Here is a 20,501-nt window from a genome sequence, read left to right on the forward strand (position 1 = left end):
ATGTAAGGCATCTATAGCTGATAGCGTACGGTAACTCTACTAGTGAGTTCCTCTTATGACGTCACGCCCCATCTAGTGGAAGGGAGCGGGAGCGGTTAAAACCACTGTTAAAAGTGCCAACTTTTCATATTATATCAGCATTTTGGTATAAAAAACAATGGTGGGCGGTTCTTATCTTTATGTTTAATAAACACATTACATCTTCGTGAAAAATTTAACCTGCAACTTACACTTTAAGATATACCTTCTTACGTGCGACGTTACCCGGCGCTGTCCGTGGCGATGGTGCTGAATTGTTTAATATCGATGGCTCGAGAATCAATTATTCTCTCGTGCAGGGGCTGTTTATGTGAGAAAGCGGTGTTCTTTATTAAAGAAGCACTTCAGAAATAGTTGAAATTGCAATTTATTATGATTATTGGATATTATAAAAAAAATAATCCAAACTATAATAGCCTATAATAGCCTAACCTACATATTTTAAAATTGTAACATATATTGCTGCCACAATAACCTTTTCAAAAATGTATGTGCCTTCTTCTCTTTCCCATTTTTGTTCGCTGAGGTGGAGCTGCGATGAAATATTGTTCTTGTAAATACTTTCCAGCATTTCAGTAATAAAAGTTTACATATTGCGTACGGTGCTCGGCAGTGATCAAAAAGGATTTAAACCATGAATTTTGAATCTCTTGTAAACTCAGAGATGTGGATTCAGACGGCAATTAAATTACCACACGACCTGTTTGTCAAAAAACAGAAGGTACTAATTTGGCCAGGGATTTTTACGCGGGTTGGGTGAGAAAAACACTGATATTATGGATTCGGACGGCACTAAAATCACCGACTTACCCCTGTAAATGTTTAAAATACCGGACGAGCCCATGATAAACAATATTAGCGTCCGAATAGGACTTAACTGACAGTAGCCTATGCTTTCACTGGCCTTTAAAAGAGCGTTTTAATTAAATTAATAATATTGTATAATAATATAATTAAAAATCTAACAACAATCAGTGTAATGACAATTTTATTCTTTGCATTAAAACACTTGAATTAGCCTAATTTAATACTGTCTGGGTGTATTAAAACTTCAGAATTATATTCTGCAACAGTGATAAGGTAAAGCTAAGAGTGGTCCAGACCAACCTTACGAAAGTGTGACTTACAGAAGATATACTTAGCGAACGAACGTTTCGGGAATCGTGCCATAAGGTTAAGAGAGAGGTTAAGGAATAGGTTAAGAACTACTTAGAGATAAGAACGCTTTGGGAAACCGGGCCCTGGTTATCCCTCTATTGCACGCATTATTAATTAGACATTGTAAAAAATGTTTTGCATGTTTTTATTACTTAACATGAGCTAAATAACAGATATATATAAAAAAAATCAAAAAAAAAGTTTAAAGGGGGGTCGTTGGTAAATTGTTGCCATATGGCAACAATATGCAATCGTGGAAAGTACCATAAAATAAAAAAAAACTTAAAAAAACTAATTTTATTTAAAACAAGACTCAACAAATCCATCTCATACTTAGTGAAATGTTTAAACAAACATTTATACAGTAAAAACATGATATAATTTCAACAGTTATCTGAAATGTCTGGTAATAATAACCAGGAACCTGGAACCTGTCTCACTGAAATACACTATTCATTCGTTTCATTTCATTTAGTCATTTTTTTTTGCTGTTTCATTTCATTTAATTCTCTTCATGACTTGTGAAAGTCAGTGAAGCAGAGGAAAACTAAACACTTGGAGCACTTGCTTCTTCCAATGCCCTTGCATCCTGGCATTTTGCATCTGCCCTTCTCAGATGCATGCAAGGGCCAGTGGTCTGTGTGGTCTCTGCGGACAGGATCTGGCGGGACAAAGCTTTGGGGCCCTCTTTTATTTTTCCCCACCACAACAGCTTGTGAAGGTCTAATGTTTTTACCTTTAAAATATAAGCAAAAGTTGTAAACATAGTCTCAGAGTAGTTTCATGCTATGTAAGTCAATGGGACTCCATTAGGTTGAATGCACCAGGACGTTTCCATATTTGCATATAGTTGCCATATGGCAACAAATGTATTTTAGCATATTACAAAAAACTTATAAAATCAAAACTGAATTTAATGTTAAAAAATTAAAGTTTACTTACCCCAGATACTGATTTAATTTTTTTATTTGATGAAAATTTTCCAAAATTCTGAATAAAAGGCTATCTTCAGGAGCCCCAGACAGTGATGTTTGCATGTCAATGTCCATGAGCAAAAAGGACTGGCAAACAGGATATCCTGGTCATGTGACCTCATAAATTGTATTTTCTTAAAAGTTAAAGCCCCCTTTTCACAACTAACTGTAAAAACATAGATTTTATATCACAGCTTTAAAAAAAAATTAAGATAAAGTAATTGTTGCCATATGGCAACGCTATGCAATAGAGGGTTAAGAGCCATATCACTTACACATTTTAAATCACCCAAAAAGGGAATACATAGCCTGTGTGTTTATATCTCTGTATATAGATAATTAACCACAACAAATTACAATTAATTATGAATATACAGAAGGGCTATAGATCGAATTTGTGAATGCCTACAAAATTAATGTCACATCGAATAATTCGTTTGTCTGCCAAACGAACCATGCGATTTTCTTATCGACTCTCAAGGAGGATTATTCTTCTTATAAACTCTCAAGAAAGGCTATTCTTCTTGCATACGATTATTACTTGTAGGCTAATCAACAATATAAAGCTTGTAGCTAAAGATAATACACATTTACGAGGCTGTGTTCTGTGAGCAGCAGACAGAGACAATCAAGCGTATGGGTTTTTAATAAATTAAACTATAAACATACAACTACATTTAACGAAGAATATACATGAACAGTAACGAAAGGAAATAAAGAAAGGAAGAGCAGATCACAGAATGGCAAAAATGTCACAAACAGTTGACCTTTGAGAACCAGCAAAGAATCAAATCACCTTAAGCAGGGCAGACAACCTTAAACGCATTTAACTCTAGATAAGATAATACTTGCATTGATCTTTGTCGCTGAGCAGGAATGCGCGTGTATGAGTGTCCGTTCTCGGTGTGTCCGTTAGTTGGAAATGTTCTTTCGGTTCTTCCGGAGCACGTCGTCCGCGGGAAGTTCAAACGGTTTACTAACTCAGTTTAAAGTCCGTTTCACTCGTAGGTAGAAATGAATAAGCACGAGACTAAACGAGGCAAGACGTAAAACAAAACGGAGAGCGGATAAACTTGAAGAAGAGGAGAGAAGACAAAGCAAAGACAAGACAAGACCAAACAGCAAGAAGCACTTGAGCGTGTGCATCCTTCTTTAAAAAGTTCGAAGTCCACTCCTTTCCTGGGTGGTCAGACCAATCGAATTAAGCCATTTTTGAGCGGGAGAGTGTTTCTTTGTCTCCGCTTGACGGCCTAATTTGCATGGTTTATGATGGTGTTAGACTTTGTCATTTCTACTCCAAATGATGGTAAACACATAATACATTTTATCATAACCTACTACATATATTTAGCTTAGGCACACCGAGGGGTTTAATTCGGTACCAAGATTGCTATATCTGGAAGATAGATACATCCTTATTCTCTAAAATAAGCACTTAGAGTTCAACTAACTCAACTAGGGAAATCATAACTATGCCAATAAAACGGGGAAAACATGCATGCATACAGGAATATGTCATATTACATTTCAGAATTATTTTGTAGCGTTTATACGCCCGCGTAAATATAATTAATTATTATTCATAACGGATTATGATCAATAATTAATAATTTAATTATTTTCAGAATTTACTGTAGCAGAATCATAGTATGATCATTTTATCAGTTCATCCAATGAACAGAAAGCATAAACAATTCTTAACTCTAGGAAATATAACATTTTCCTGGCCAAGAAAGAATAATCCCCAGCTAACAGTAAATTTAGAAATAAATCAAGGGTAAAAGCATAGGTAACTTAGATCGCAGTTCAAGACAATAAATTCGTAAGCACATAACACAAGTAATACTTCTCTTTTCAAACACAAACAATACTTTATTGATTATATACTAACACATAAAACTAATATCTAACACAAACACACGCACACGCATACACACACATTCATACAAGTTGCTGAAAGAAAGAAAGAAAGAAAGAAAGAGTTTGGAAAGAATGAGTTTAGTTTGGGTTCCTTCGTCTGCGCGTTTACATGGTTACTTGCCTGTCTTAGATCTTCATCTCCCGCTGCATTTTTGTTCTGCCCACCCTTCGAACCCTTAACTAACGCTCTGCGCTACCTTGGTCTCTGTCATTCTCTTAACCAATCAGTGTTCGGCAACAAAGCTAGCATTGACCAGTTATTTCGTTAGTGCTGGGGGTCAATTTTAAATAGCCAGACCGGTGGCACCAGCCCCGATGGCAAGATTGATGATGATCATGAGACGTTCTGAACAAATCTTTCCCCCTCATTCTGCGAGAAGCGGAAAGGTTGAATTAATCTTCTGGAAGAAGATTAGTTTGTGTTTGGTTCATCCTCGCAGTCGTTACAATTTATATTCTGAGATACAAAGGACGTTTGTGTGTGTGTGTAATGGCATCACAGAGGGGTCTCTTCGAGCCATCTGGACTTCTTGCTTGCAGAGAAAAGAGGTTTGAATTGATTATGATCTGTTTGAAGCTCACAGCAGAGTTTGGAGGTGTTTCTGTTAAACTTCCACCCGGCCACAAACGTGTCAAAGAGGCAATTTGATTCAGACTCATCGGCTGTGATTTACATTTATGAGGTCGATGGTTAAAAGCTTTTCTGGATCTTAAAATGACAAGCCATCGTGAGTTTGTCCATACACTACACAGTATTACTCAACTCCAGTCCTCGGGACCCACATGCCAGAATGATTTAGATGTCTCCCTAGATATTTAACACACTAAGATGCTGATGAGTTGACTCATGTGTTGTAATTTGGTAGTTGGGTCCTGAAGACATTGGAGAGTTGAGAAACACTGCATTAAGACATTCTGGTATCTTTCAGTAATATTTTGTTTTAAATCACAAAAATCTTTCCCAGGAAGCGCATTGCAGATCTCCAATCCAGAAACGACAATGGGTGAGTATTAACAGCAATTTTACCTCAGAACATTAAAGGGGTGGTTGATTATGATTTCACTTTTCTAACTTTAGTTAGTGTGTAATGTTGCTGTTCGAGCATAAACAACATCTGCAAAGTTACAACGCTCAAAGTTCAAAGCAAAGGGAGATATTTGCTTTTAAAGAAATCGTTTTTTAAGGACTGCAGCAAATGGCTGGTAGGGACTACACAAGCTTCCTCCCGGGTTAGTGACATCACTAACCCTATAATTTACATAAACCCTGCCCCCGGGAACAAGATTTATAGATTATCATGACAGAATATGCTAATCAATGACTAGAAGATAACTACACATAAGCTTCATAAATTAATCAACTAACCATTCAGAAATGTCCTGTTGCATTCTACATGTTGTCACTTCTTCTTGAGTCTCTCCATCATTGTCTGACTCCAGTTTGAACATAAACATTGACATTTCCAGTGCATGTCTGTGTGAGGTAAAAGGACAGGAGCTCTTGAAGCTCCGCCCCCTGTGCCGGGAGCAGCAGCTAATTTGCATTTAAAGAGACACACACAAAAACGGTTCGTTTTTGCTCACCCTCAAAAAGTGACAATTTTAACATGCTATCCCTTGTCAAAAAGAAGTGTGCTTAATTGTATTGAAAGCGCACTTTTTGTGGGCTTAAAATAAGTATACTTTTTGAAAAGTGCACTTGCAGATAATATAATAAAATTAAAATTAAAGACCACTTATGTGTACTTAATAATAATGTCTAATTAAGCTTAACTTAAAGGGGACCTATTATGCCCCTTTTCACAAGATGTAAAATAATTCTCTGATGTCCCCAGAGTGTGTATGTGAAGTTTTAGCTCAAAATACCCAACAGAATTTTATTTACAGCACGTTTAAATCATCATTTTTTGGGTCTGTGAAAAACGCACTGTTTTAGTGCTTCTCCTTTAAATGCTAATGAGCTGCTGGTTCACGGGACGGGGGCGGAGCCTAAGCAGCCGCGATAAGAGCCAGAACAGGGAAGATGATAATAATAAAACAGACAGTCACAGTAATGGTGTTCATTTCGACCATAAAAATGCCTACAGAGTCAGAGAATATATGCTGTATGGAGTTGGAAAAGGTATAGTTTAGTTTAATTACGATTATAACCTATTTGGCATTGCTTGTATACACTATTAATGCAAGCCTGCTGTAGGACTCCGTCTGACGATCTGAATTGTCTGAATGATGACACAAAATATACTGATGAGTTTAATAAAGTTTACTGTATGTCACACAAAAGATGAAGCATCAGTTTTTCTTCAGAAAATCACTGTTAGAGCTGAGTAAACCGTATAAGAAGTGCATTAGTAACTTACATAAATTTCTGTTGAGTTGAGGGAGGATTTTCTTTGAAAACAAAATGAATCCACCTCGTCTTCAGTGGCTAGCAGATTTCAAGAGTAAATAGAGAGCTATGTGAATGAATACATCCAGCTACAACACCTTCAACGCTTGGGAGATGCTTTGACGCTTCTCGTGAGTGCATTGCTGCAGCAATGGCTGATGTGTACAACTCGCAGTGAACTCGATCAGGGCGGGTCTAAGTTATAACGGCAGTGTCAGTCAACACTCGGGGGCGGGGCCTGTGGCTTTAGTGATGTCACTAAAGCCACATTCTGAAAACGGGTCGTTTGGAGAGACTGCTTTTGATTTGTGGAGATAAAAAAAAAAGGAGTGAGTGGATTTTTATCACTGTAGGGTGGTTGTGTACACACACTGCCAACACACATTTATGTCCAAACACCATACAAAAGTGAATTTTGCATAATAGGTCCCCTTTAAAGAAAGTACACTTTCATCACAATATTTATAAACAAACTTAAGTACAATTTTTACAAATGCACTTTGTAATAATATCTAATTAAGTTTAATTTAAAGTAAGTACACTTTCATCACAATATTTCTTAACACACTAAAATACACTTTTTAAAAATGCACTTTGTAATAATGTCTAATTAAGTTTTACTTAAAGAAAGAACACTTTTATCATAATATTTATAAACACACTTAAGTGCATTTTTAAAAATGCACTTTGTAATAATGTCTAATTAAGTTTAATTTAAAGTACACTTTCATCACAATATTTCTTAACACACTTAAGTACACTTTTTACAAATGCACTTTGTAATAATATCTAATTAAGTTTAATTTAAAGTAAGAACACTTTCATCACAATATTTTTTATTTTTTATAAACACTTAAGTGCACTTTTTACAAATGCACTTTTTAATAATGTCTAATTAAATGTTACCTAAAGAAAGAACACTTTCATGACAATATTTATAAACACTTTGTGTGTTTTAAAAAATGCACTTTGTAATGTCTACTAAGTTTTACTTAAACATACATTTTAAATAATTATGATTTATGGTGTTTTAAATTTATTAAAGTTAAAGTTATAAGTTATTAAAGGAAAATTATTTTGATGTATTGACTAATATATACTAAATAAAATAACAGTTTTAATGGAAAACATGGAAAATAATTGATTTTAATTCCAACTCAAGTGTGTTGTCCAAAATTAATTTGTTAATGTATTTTAAATGTGTTTTGTATACTGTGTGCATTATGCAGTTGAAATGTATTTTCCCAATACATCTGCTTATACAGTATAATCCAGTACAACTTATTGTTGAAATTTTTATGTCTCTATGAACTCAACTAGTGTCAGCTTTCTACATAATATTTGAAAATAAAATGTAATATATGAGAGGAGCCTAATAGTAATGTGTTGTAGCTACTTTACATCTGTGAACATAATACTTTCAATATCATTATGTTGTTCTAAGTCAATTAAACACACATTTAATTGTATTAATTGCGAGCAAAAGTTAAACAAATGTAAACAAAATGAATTTGCATTTAAATTCAGTTAAAATACATTTAATTTTAATCACACTACACTACATTGAAAAAAAAAAGATTGACTTTTAGTTAGGTTAATGAGTAAAGTTTTGTGAACTTACAGAGTTTAACAACACAATGAGTTAGAACAACTTCAACTTAAACAGAAAAGCTGAAATAACATTTAACATGATATATGAATATGTTGTTTAATGCGCATGCGCGAGAAATACAACTAGTGGGGCGGCTAAGCGCAGATTTTCATCAGAATCGATCAATTAGCGATAAAAGCATGAAATTTGGTATGAAGGCTCACAAAGGGGGTCTGATCAGATTTAGGACCGTAGGCGCTCAAAATTTGGCCCCTGGGGGCCATGCCAAATATGGATTTCGTAATGGGAAAATGAATTAAAAGCTGCCAGAAACATAAAATGCAATAACATATTTCACCATAAATGCATGTAAATATGAGCACACTTTCACATAGAAGGTCTTTAAACTTTAAAATATAAGATATGTTTTTAAAAAAATTGAAAATGGTGCCAAATATGGATTTTATAATGTCATTATGGATAGACGACAGAAATTAACAATTAAAAAAGTTGCACATTTGATCATTAATCAATCTAGTTCATTTTTAAACAAAAATGAAAAGAGGTTATGATATCTATCAGAAATTATGTACTTTTTAAATGTATATTTAAATATTTAATATTAAATTGTGTGCATATACTAATACGCGTCATTTTTACTTGGTAGTTTGTCAGTGACTCCTCCTTATTCAGTCAGTAGGTTTCATCTTGTGGTGGCCACAGTTGAATATTATTCTCTTTAAAATCTAGAGAACTGGTTGGATGTTTTACTCTTGACTACAAGTGAGATAAAGGCAAAGTCAGCTGAATGTGTTTCTCACTGTTACTCAGTAAAAATAGTGTAGGCTAATACTGCAAGTAAGCAAACATAACTCAGACAGGCAAATATAACATAAAATAGATTTTAGTCTGCAGGAATTTAGAGTTAGGATTCTGTGAAATAAAGTAGGTGTACATTTCCACAGAATTTCATTTAGGCTGGTTATCTAAACTAGCTGCAATTCATCCTATTTATTTCATTGTAACTCTGTGCTCTTGTACGGCTAGTTTATACCACCCAAAGCTAATCTCAGTCAATTCTTTGCTCTCCAAATGCTCTCACCTTGACTAGAAATATTAATTGTAAGAACTGTTGAGTCCTGCTGGATAATTTGCAAGTGGTTTAGTAGGTAGGCCTACACATCACATTGTAGACCGAGTTTTCCTCACAAGAAAAACGTAAATTAGCACGATTAGCATGATTACCACAATTAGTCAATCGATTTAATATTTTTTGTGCCAGTTAAGTGAAATAGAGTAGCCAATATTTTTTAAGGTATTAGCACACATCTTTTAAGATAGTAGTAGACCTCAAATACAGTTCCACGTCTTAAGAAAAACTAAAACTACAAGACCACTACACAAGAACTACTGTGATCCAATGCAATGGCTAAAACCTTCAAATTATTTAATCCTGGATATACTGATCCCCCAACACAAATAACTGACTGGGAATTGTGTTTCATTTGTCAGAATAATACTCAAGAGCCACTCAGATGCCCATCAAATTGTCAAGGGCAGGTCAACGTTACAAAAATCTGGCTGTTGGAGCTACATTAGTTTGCTTTCAGTAGTGGTAATTTTGTTAATTGATTTGTTTATTCTTTTGTTGTTTGTTTAGTTAATTGTTTTATTTATATGTTTAGTCTTTATTTTTTGGTTAGTTTACTAACTACAATGTTTGATTTAGACACCTGAGGGCAGTAGTGGGCGGTGGGAGGTGGGAGGGGAGGTGATCTGTAGCACCTGGGTGATGGGCATATGGTTTTTTACCAGCGTGAGAGATGATGTATTGTTTTGCTCAGTTGGAAAAATAAATCAGCCACAACTTTGAATCAGCCTGGAATTGGACTCATTTCTTGCCTGCGTGCATCACCTGCCCAGGGTGCTATAAAGGTTGTCGTTTGAAGTTTGATTTAAGTTTTTTTTTTTTTTTTTTTTTTTGACAAACGGCCACTACACTGGCAGAGAATCTATTAAAATTTTAAACAACTTAAAGGGACAATGTGTAACTTTTCAGGTATTTTATTATCTAAAATCAATATTTTTATTCATAAATATGTCCTCAATGGTGTACAAATACCTCTGCCAATGATCTTTACTTATCCTCGTAAACGAAGAATTTATTATCTTTATATACATAGGACGGGTAAGTCCACGGAGGCTTCCATGTAGTTCCGCCATCTTGAAAAACTATAATAGCAGAGAGGGACAAAAAGTACTAGGCCAACGCGTTTCCGTTCAGAGCCCGCGTCACGTGACTGAAACCAGCAGAAACGGAGCAGAGCAGTGAGAGGCGCTTTTGTCACTGCCCCGGCAAGTTTAAAAGGCTGCACTTCACGTTAAGTCATAGGATAACGAGTCCTCTTCGTCGAATAAGTCCACAATAAGACCGTAAAAGGAAACGTGACCGGAGATTACAAAAACAAGGGTTAGCCTATTATAATGTCGGATAGCTAATGCAGGAGAAAGCTTTCAAAAGAGACGCTGAAGTTGCCTGCTTTCTTCTCGACAGGTAAGTCAGTGTTAAGGTCTTAATTACAGGCTTTTAATTTTTAATTTTTTTATTAGCCTATATAGACCAGCGTTTCCCAGCGGGGTGACGCGGCACCCTGGGGTGCATCTGGCGAGAGCAGGGGTGCTGTGTAAAAAAACAATTTTTTACCATCAATCTCGGATCGTCGGAAGTCTCTAATAACAACAAATAATGCGCACAAATTTACAATAAAAATGCAAATCATAAGTTTTCGGCGTTGAATTGCGGAGGTTGCGCTTGCGTGTGATTTTATTCCCGTGCCTTATTCCCAGTGCGTCCACATAAAGCTGCCTATTTTTCATTGATGCGCTTACAGTCAAATACACACGAAAACATTGTCACAACGTCCGTCTTGCCGCGTATTCACATAAACACATCGGTTATGTCCGTGCTGCTGTCAACGCAATGCGTGCGATTAATGTTTTTCAGTTTAACACGTTAAAAATATTTAAAGGAGAACTTGGTAACTTTTTTAACTTAATAAAACTGTCTAGAAATCATTTGGATGGTTAAACAACCTATTCTGGTGATATTGATGACTTTCCCTGCTCCCCCCAGCGTTCCCAGGTGGAAAACCAACCTTGCAACTTGGGGACTGCCGTCCCGGTAAGACAGAAATTGGAAGTCTCGTGAGAAGCGAGAACGAGAACGAGCGCGAGCGCGAAACACGAATTGCTTTACGGCAATTCGACATAAACACACACGCATGTATGATGTATTACCAGATTACCCACCTCGGTAGACATAGCTCCACACGATACAGTTGGCTTGCTCCGATCATAACAAACGCACATGAGCAGCGGTAGAGAGGGGGAGGAGGCTGCCGCAAGTGAGTTTTTTACGTCCGTGTTGTGAAATATACAACTCTTGAGCTGTAGGGGGAGCTCGTGGGGAAAACATGCGACAACAAAAGGGAAAATCAGCGAAGAAGTGACTAGAGTTCGCTAGAGTTGCCGAGTTCTCATTTAACGCAATTAAAGCAGCATTTTTTTTTCTGTCATCCTTTGGCTAGCGTTACATTATATAATCACGTTCTTCTTCATGCAAATGCTTCTAACCATGCAAGCAAGAAAATACAAAAGAGAATGCGCTGTCCTGTGATGCTGACAGACGACGCGCGCCAGACTCGACTTCTCTTTCGCGCTTTCACTTTGAGTATCCTCATGAGAGCAGTCTTAAATTAGTTAAATAAAGTCTTAAATGAACGTTAAGAGTTGTGAGAAAATGGGACGCGTGTGGGATCCACATGTGACAGTGCAGCAGTGACATCAGAATCAAATAACACTTCATTCATAAAAATATGCCATTAAACAATTATTTGAAATATAGGCTACTGTCTTTATGATGTTTCTACATTAATTTGGAGATTTACTGTGAAATTATTAGGCTACATAAAATATAGTAAAAACAAGATATCTTGTGCAATTATAACAAAATTATCCCAATAATTATCACATTATCCCAATTATTATCCCATACACTGAGTGAGCAAACATTTAGGTGAGATTTGCAATGGTAATTGAGCAATGTTTATATATGAATAAAAAGCCTTAATTGAATATGTCATTATGTAAAGTGATCTCTTCAGAAGAAAGTAATGATTTCCTAGATTTTAAATGGATGGACAAAAAAAATAAGAAAATAATAGATACAAATATCTATATGACAGTATAGGCCTATAAGTTCTTCCCTGTGGTATTGAAAATTGATTTATTTATTTATTTATTTATTGCTCAAGTCATACATAAATGTTTCATTCATTCATTCGTAACATGCATGAACGAAGAAAAAAAAAGGAACAGGAAGAAGAAAATCTTATGGTACCTGTCATTTATTTGTGCACATCAAAAATTAAATAAAAAAAAACCCAGCACATTTCAAGGTATATCAAAGTAGTATCGTGACAACACTAGTGTAGGGTGCCACACATTTTTTTTAAATTTCAAAAGGTGCCTTGACTGAAAAAAAGGTTGGGAAACACTGATATAGACAGTAGAACATAGTTAAAAGTTAAACAGGCTCTTTGATGAATAGCAGCTATTGAGTAAAGTACAGAAGGCCCTATAAACAAGTTTTGTTTGTTCAAAACTGTAACATTTGTTTGTTTGTTGTGTCAAGTTGTAGTTTGTTTGACATAACAAACCAGTTCACCCGAAGGAAAACTCGATGAAGTGCTATTAGAGGACATCCTGTCATAGCTTTTTGGTACATAATGGCTACCGTAGATGCAACACACATTTGAAAAAGCGAGGCGCTAGAGAGCACTATTCATTTGATCGCAAAATACAATTTCACCACTAGATGGGAGAAAATCCCACTTAGTGTCCCTTTAATTTTTGATGTGCACAAATAAATGACAGGTACCATAAGATTTTCTTCTTCCTGTTCCTTTTTTTTTCTTCGTTCATGCATGTTACGAATGAATGAATGAATGAATGAATGAATGAAACATTTATGTATGACTTGAGCAATAAATAAATAAATAAATAAATAAATGTATCAATTTTCAATACCACAGGGAAGAACTTATAGGCCTATACTGTCATATAGATATTTGTATCTATTATTTTCTTATTTTTTTTGTCCATCCATTTAAAATCTAGGAAATCATTACTTTCTTCTGAAGAGATCACTTTACATAATGACATATTCAATTAAGGCTTTTTATTCATATATAAACATTGCTCAATTACCATTGCAAATCTCACCTAAATGTTTGCTCACTCAGTGTATGGGATAATTATTGGGATAATAATTGGGATAATGTGATAATTATTGGGATAATTTTGTTATAATTGCACAAGATATCTTGTTTTTACTATATTTTATGTAGCCTAATAATTTCACAGTAAATCTCCAAATTAATGTAGAAACATCATAAAGACAGTAGCCTATATTTCAAATAATTGTTTAATGGCATATTTTTATGAAGTGTTATTTGATTCTGATGTCACTGCTGCACTGTCACATGTGGATCCCACACGCGTCCCATTTTCTCACAACTCTTAACGTTCATTTAAGACTTTATTTAACTAATTTAAGACTGCTCTCATGAGGATACTCAAAGCGAAAGCGCGAAAGAGAAGTCGAGTCTGGCGCGCGTCGTCTGTCAGCATCACAGACAGCGCATTCTCTTTTGTATTTTCTTGCTTGCATGGTTAGAAGCATTTGCATGAAGAAGAACGTGATTATATAATGTAACGCTAGCCAAAGGATGACAGAAAAAAAATGCTGCTTTAATTGTGTTAAATATTTTTAACGTGTTAAACTGAAAAACATTAATCGCACGCATTGCGTTGACAGCAGCACGGACATAACCGATGTGTTTATGTGAATACGCGGCAAGACGGACGTTGTGACAATGTTTTCGTGTGTATTTGACTGTAAGCGCATCAATGAAAAATAGGCAGCTTTATGTGGACGCACTGGGAATAAGGCACGGGAATAAAATCACACGCAAGCGCAACCTCCGCAATTCAACGCCGAAAACTTATGATTTGCATTTTTATTGTAAATTTGTGCGCATTATTTGTTGTTATTAGAGACTTCCGACGATCCGAGATTGATGGTAAAAAATTGTTTTTTTACACAGCACCCCTGCTCTCGCCAGATGCACCCCGCTGGGAAACGCTGGTCTATAGGCTAATAAAAAAATTAAAAATAAAAAGCCTGTAATTAAGACCTTAACACTGACTTACCTGTCGAGAAGAAAGCAGGCAACTTCAGCGTCTCTTTTGAAAGCTTTCTCCTGCATTAGCTATCCCGACATTATAATAGGCTAACCCTTGTTTTTGTAATCTCCGGTCACGTTTCCTTTTACGGTCTTATTGTGGACTTATTCGACGAAGAGGACTCGTTATCCTATGACTTAACGTGAAGTGCAGCCTTTTAAACTTGCCGGGGCAGTGACAAAAGCGCCTCTCACTGCTCTGCTCCGTTTCTGCTGGTTTCAGTCACGTGACGCGGGCTCTGAACGGAAACGCGTTGGCCTAGTACTTTTTGTCCCTCTCTGCTATTATAGTTTTTCAAGATGGCGGAACTACATGGAAGCCTCCGTGGACTTACCCGTCCTATGTATATAAAGATAATAAATTCTTCGTTTACGAGGATAAGTCAGATCATTGGCAGAGGTATTTGTACACCATTGAGGACATATTTATGAATAAAAATATTGATTTTAGATAATAAAATACCTAAAAAGTTACACATTGTCCCTTTAAATAAAAAAAACCCCAGCACATTTCAAGGTATATCAAAGTAGTATCGTGACAACACTAGTGTAGGGTGCCACACATTTTTTTTAAATTTCAAAAGGTGCCTTGACTGAAAAAAAGGTTGGGAAACACTGATATAGACAGTAGAACATAGTTAAAAGTTAAACAGGCTCTTTGATGAATAGCAGCTATTGAGTAAAGTACAGAAGGCCCTATAAACAAGTTTTGTTTGTTCAAAACTGTAACATTCGTTTGTTTGTTGTGTCAAGTTGTAGTTTGTTTGACATAACAAACCAGTTCACCCGAAGGAAAACTCGATGAAGTGCTATTAGAGGACATCCTGTCATAGCTTTTTGGTACATAACGGCTACCATAGATGCAACACACATTTGAAAAAGTGAGGCGCTAGAGAGCACTATTCATTTGATTGCAAAATACAATTTCACCACTAGATGGGAGAAAATCCCACTTAGTGTCCCTTTAAGCAACTCCAGATATCTCGAACTTACTCAGGCATTGTTGGAATTGAGCTGTGCTCCATCTGATATTCCCTCACATATATCAGAGACAATTGAAAGGTTCACAGTTCTGCTGTATGACAGAACCAGTACATGTGAGAGCGTGAACACGGCTAGGATAAAGCTTTTTTCAAAAAGGCACAGTGTTCGCCGAATTCCACCAACAAGTGCAGCTCTTGAACAGCATGTGAAAAGAGCAACATATCAGGGTGGTCATATTTTGGGCCAAGTATTACTGCCTTCTCCTCATTTTCCTTGTCCATCTAAATGGAGGTGGGTCAAAACAGAGGATGGCAGTTTTGAACCATACTGGACCTCACTTGCTGAAGCATCTAAAGCCTGCTATGAACTTATTGCCTGCAAATGTACAAAAGGCTGTATTAAGCAATGCAAATGCAGAGCAGCATCACTGCAGTGTACTGCTTTATGTTTATGTGAGGTAGAATGTCAGAGAGTGTAAAGCTGTGTTAATAATTTTTTTGCATCTTGACCGAGATAAAAGTGGTCATTGAATTTAGCATGGAATTTTATAATCTTAAATGTGATGTTATTAATTAAATCTTGTATTAATATTCAAAGCTCAACTGCTGAAGAGTTGAACTACTGGTTCTTTGTTCTGTTTCTTGTTATGCAGGCCTACATTAAAAAGACAAAAAAAAAGAAAAAAAGAAAAAATTACAAAAAAAAAAAAAAAAAGAAAAAACCCTAATCCTAATGAGCTGGCACCTTGCCGTGGTGGATTAGCTTGCGTGTAAGCTTGCTTAGAGACCAGACAAAGATCAGCTCTTAATCACTTGTCACTGTGATGTCTAATTTTGATCACATAACATGAATTTACAGATAATTCATTAACCCATGTATAGTAATATTTAGTATTACAGGAGCAAATTTTAAAACATATTTTATATTTTAAAGTTTAAAGACCTTCTTTGTGAAAGTGTGCTCATATTTACATGTATTTATTTTGAAATATGTTATTGCATTTTATGTTTCTGGCAGCTTTTAATCCATTTTCCCATTACGAAATCCATATTTTTTCAAAATGGCCGCCATGACCCCCAGGGGTCAAATTTCAAGCGCCTACGGTCCTAAATCCGATCAGACCCCCTTTGTGAGCCTTCCTACCAAATTTGATGCTTTTATCGCAAAGTGATCGATTTTTGCGCTTAACCGCCCCACTATACATCATTATGACGCACTACTTCACTAGAGTTTGAAAAATGCGCTGTTGTGTTTTGCGATCCGTTTGCGATGCGTGATGATACTGAAGCTAGCCAAACAAGAGAACAAAAGGAGCACCACGTTTGGATGTTTGTTTGCAGATGAGACGTTATGCTGCAAATAATCAGTCAAGTAAGTATATCTTGATGCTTTCTTTAGTTAATTTTTTTTCACCGTAACATGTCAGTTGAGTGCATTTTAATCGCAAATATTATAAACTCAATAGACTCGGGAGGTGAATGAATCATGTTTTCAATAATTTATATATGATTGCATTCTAATAATGTCTTACATTGTAATGTGAGGAAGGCGTGTGTGGTCGTGTTCGAGGAATTTGGTTGCTGATTTAAAAAAAAAAAAAAAAAAAAAACGACTTTTTAAATTATTTTAAAACAAGCTAGCACTACTAAAAAATTGCTGAATGCTGATCCTATATTGTAACACTCGAAGACGTTTATATACATTTAATACAAATAATCAATATTATAACCACCATAAATATTTTATATATTACCCACCTGCTTGTAATGTGTTCAATTTCATTTTGTATTTAAAGAGTTGTTCAATTACTATTTGTTTTGGAATATGTCATATTTTTGTGTTTATCTGGATTTAAACATTCATTTTGCAGGATCAGTTCATATTTGTTATTGGAGATACAGTGCAAGCGGTGTGGAATCACAGACCTGTATTGATGAGGTGATGTTACCAGATTTATCATGACAGCACATCCTGATCAAGCTAAAACACTACTTTCAAGTCACTAACTATCCCTATAGCTTTTAAATGCTTTGAATCTTTTGCATGTGCAAGTAATAAATTCCCACCTGTGCATTTACACATGCCCCTATAATCATCATATATTTTATAGGTAACAAACCAAATGAAGAAGGCTTGCAGCATTGCTGTGTCAACCGTGGTAAGAACAGGAACATCCTTCATGAAGATAGCTATGTGGGGCAAGCTTAAAATGTAAGAATACCTTATTTAATTTGCATTGGTCCTGGGTTTGCATGGGTCATATATCTATATTTGTGTAATTGATAAAGTTATGCTTAATTCCCTGTAAAGTAGCAATAAAAAGGTTCTCTATTTTGAATCACTTTAAGCCCAGTGTCAGTAAAGATGGCGTAGTCAGTGGAATCCTGGTGTTTGTGGGAAATAGAAGGAACCTTGCCCAGCTTTCTACTACGATGTGGCCCTGGTGACTGAGGTAATCAATCACATCACACATTCATCAACAGTTAACAGTCAAAAGTTTACATACACCTTGCAGAATAAACTGCTTCATCAGGGTAGAACTAAATAAAAATAAAACGTATACATTTTTGTGATCCCTATTATTGCAAAAATTGTTAACATTTTGCAGATACTGCAAGGTGTATATCAACTTTAAAGCGCAACTGTATATCTATCTCTTTCATTCAATTGAGCCAAATATAATAATGGACTGGATCTGTATTATAAACAAATTTTCTGTTTTTTTCCTCAAGGCATTTTTTCTGACTTTCCTGCATCTTTGAAACATTTCCATTCACATATACTCTGGAGAGCATCTGGGACATTGACATAAACAGCACTTTCCAACAACTTAAAAAATTGGGTGACAAATAATTTTGTTTTTTGTGCTTTTGGTTTTAAAAAAAAAATAAAAAATTTAGACAAACTTAGATTCACTCTAATGCTGGAGTAAGCATTTGGTCCTGTTTAATGTTGGTGCTGGTAAAGGTTTAAAGGGATACTCCACTTTAAAATGAAAATTCTGTCATCATTTACTCACCTTCATGTTGTTTTAAACCTGTATGAATTTCTTTCTTCTGCTGAACAGAAAGAAAGATATTTAGAAGAATGTTAGTAACCAGACAGATTTTGGTACCATTGACTTCCAGTAGGAAAAAAAATCAATGGTCAATGGTACCAAAAACTGTCTGGTTACTAACATTCTTCTAAATATCTTTCTTTCTATTCAGCAGAAGAAAGAAATTCATACAGGTTTGAAACAACATGAGGGTGAGTATTGATACTTTGCAGTCACATGATATCTGGCGGGCAACAAACGCGGTTAGTGCATCCAATCGCACAACAACTATCTGGCATGTCGTGTACACCTCAAAACACCAACTTATATTAAAACTGGCAACGTCCTGGCAAGATCCTTGATTAGTTTACTGGTTTTCGTTGCTAGAGAATGACGTTCTTGCCCGCCAGCCAGTACAACTGACGTCACGTGCAAAGTATCAATATGATGACAGAATTTTCATTTTAAAGTGGAGTATCCCTTTAAGAGCTAAATAACAATGTTCGGTAACACTTTTAATTAGGTCTCATTTGTTAATATTAGTTTATTTTTTAGCCAACATGATCTAACCAAGACTAATATTATCTTACTTAGACTAATAAATGCTTAAAGTATTATTCATTCTTAGTTCATGTTAACTGAAGTAGGTAACTAATATATTTTTGTAAAGCATTACCCAAAGGTCTCTTTCCAAAACTGTTTGTGTTTATGCATAGTGTTTCTTGGGGTTTTCTTGTGCATCAACAGAAAGGTTTTTATGTATTTCTTTTAGAGATTATTTTGTCAGTAAATTTAGAGGGTTTTACATTTTAGTTTTTGTTGATTGTAACATTGCATTTAATTCACACTTAAGTGTATTGTTAACTGACATTAAAGTATATTTTAAATCACATTAATTGCGTGTCATTATATTGTGTAGTGCACTTTAAGTATATTTTAAAAACACTAGAAGCAATTATGAAAGTAGATATAAAGTTGTAATAAAGTACCAATTAAGTTGTTCCAAAAAATCACTCTTAATGGCAACTTATTGCATTTTATTTCAACTTAACCCTTTAAGTGTCACCCCCCTTTTTTTAAATATACATGAAAATGCACATTTCGACTTTAAATGGTTGTAATTAAAGAATGCTTTGGAGTATAGACGTAAAATTGGTCTTGTTTTAAAGAAGACATTTGGCAGATTTTTGTTGAAGTGAAATAAATTGAGAAAGTGAAACAAAAAAAAAGTTATATAAGTTTGTGTTTATGAAAATGTACAATTTAAAAAATTTAATTATTCATATTTTATATAAAATATATATTTTTAAAACCTGGCCGACTCTAAAACTGCTAGAAAATCAAAGCCAAAAATCTGAATAAGTTGTGTTTCAAATTTTAGGTTGATATCTCAAAAAATGAGCTTTCAGTGAGATTTTGTTTGGGCGCAGTACCAAACATTTTCACTAGGTGACAACCAGACTCCATTACTGCCCATATAAGGGCGCCTTCATTTCCATATGTGTTATTAAAAACATATTAATATATTTTTTTCTAAAATAATTGAATGGATGATATCTTTTGAACTCTTGGCATGAAAACAAACTGAGGTTTCATCCATTCTTTCATGATTTTTCATGTTCATTGCTATTTCAAAATAAAGGTCTGAACACGCCTTAGGAATATGAAAATATTCTTGTTGCAAATTGATAAATTACAGCTCCTCTCTAATTTATTTTGGAAATCATTCACCAAATATGAAAACTAGAGTTTGTAAGCTTTCAAATGATATATAGTTTGTCAAGATTAGTTTATGTTTATTATAGGATATTACTGTTTTAAATATGTAATGATTTTGGGCCCACCGGTGGGCCGGTGACACTTAAGAGGTTAATATGTGATATATTTGAAATTAATTGCACTTAATGTGCATTCAGTGTGTCGAAAACATTGCATTTAATTCACACTTAAGTGTATTGTTAACTTACATTAAAGTATATTTTAAATCACATTAATTGCGTGTCATTATATTGTGTAGTGCACTTTAAGTATATTTTAAAAACACTAGAATCAATTATGAAAGTAGATATATAAAGTTGTAATAAAGTACCAATTAAAGGGATAG

General features: G+C 35.0%; 2 protein-coding genes across 3 annotated transcripts in view; both read left to right on the forward strand.

Annotated features, from left to right (window-relative positions):
- The window catches only part of LOC307167355 (sialic acid-binding Ig-like lectin 14), a 340,868-nt gene that overhangs the window by 213,816 nt on the left and 106,551 nt on the right, over positions 1-20,501 (forward strand). The gene's annotated exons all lie outside the window — the stretch shown is intronic.
- Positions 1-20,501, forward strand: part of LOC307167352 (sialic acid-binding Ig-like lectin 14) — a 54,958-nt gene that overhangs the window by 19,682 nt on the left and 14,775 nt on the right. For both annotated transcript variants that reach the window (XM_079886385.1, XM_079886386.1), the window contains exon 6: positions 5,057-5,095. In XM_079886385.1, the coding sequence (XP_079742511.1) occupies positions 5,057-5,095 (39 nt within the window). The remainder of the gene's footprint in view (positions 1-5,056; positions 5,096-20,501) is intronic.

This window comes from Squalius cephalus, assembly GCF_949319135.1.
Source record: "Squalius cephalus genome assembly, chromosome: 11".
Lineage (NCBI taxonomy): Eukaryota > Metazoa > Chordata > Actinopteri > Cypriniformes > Leuciscidae > Squalius > Squalius cephalus.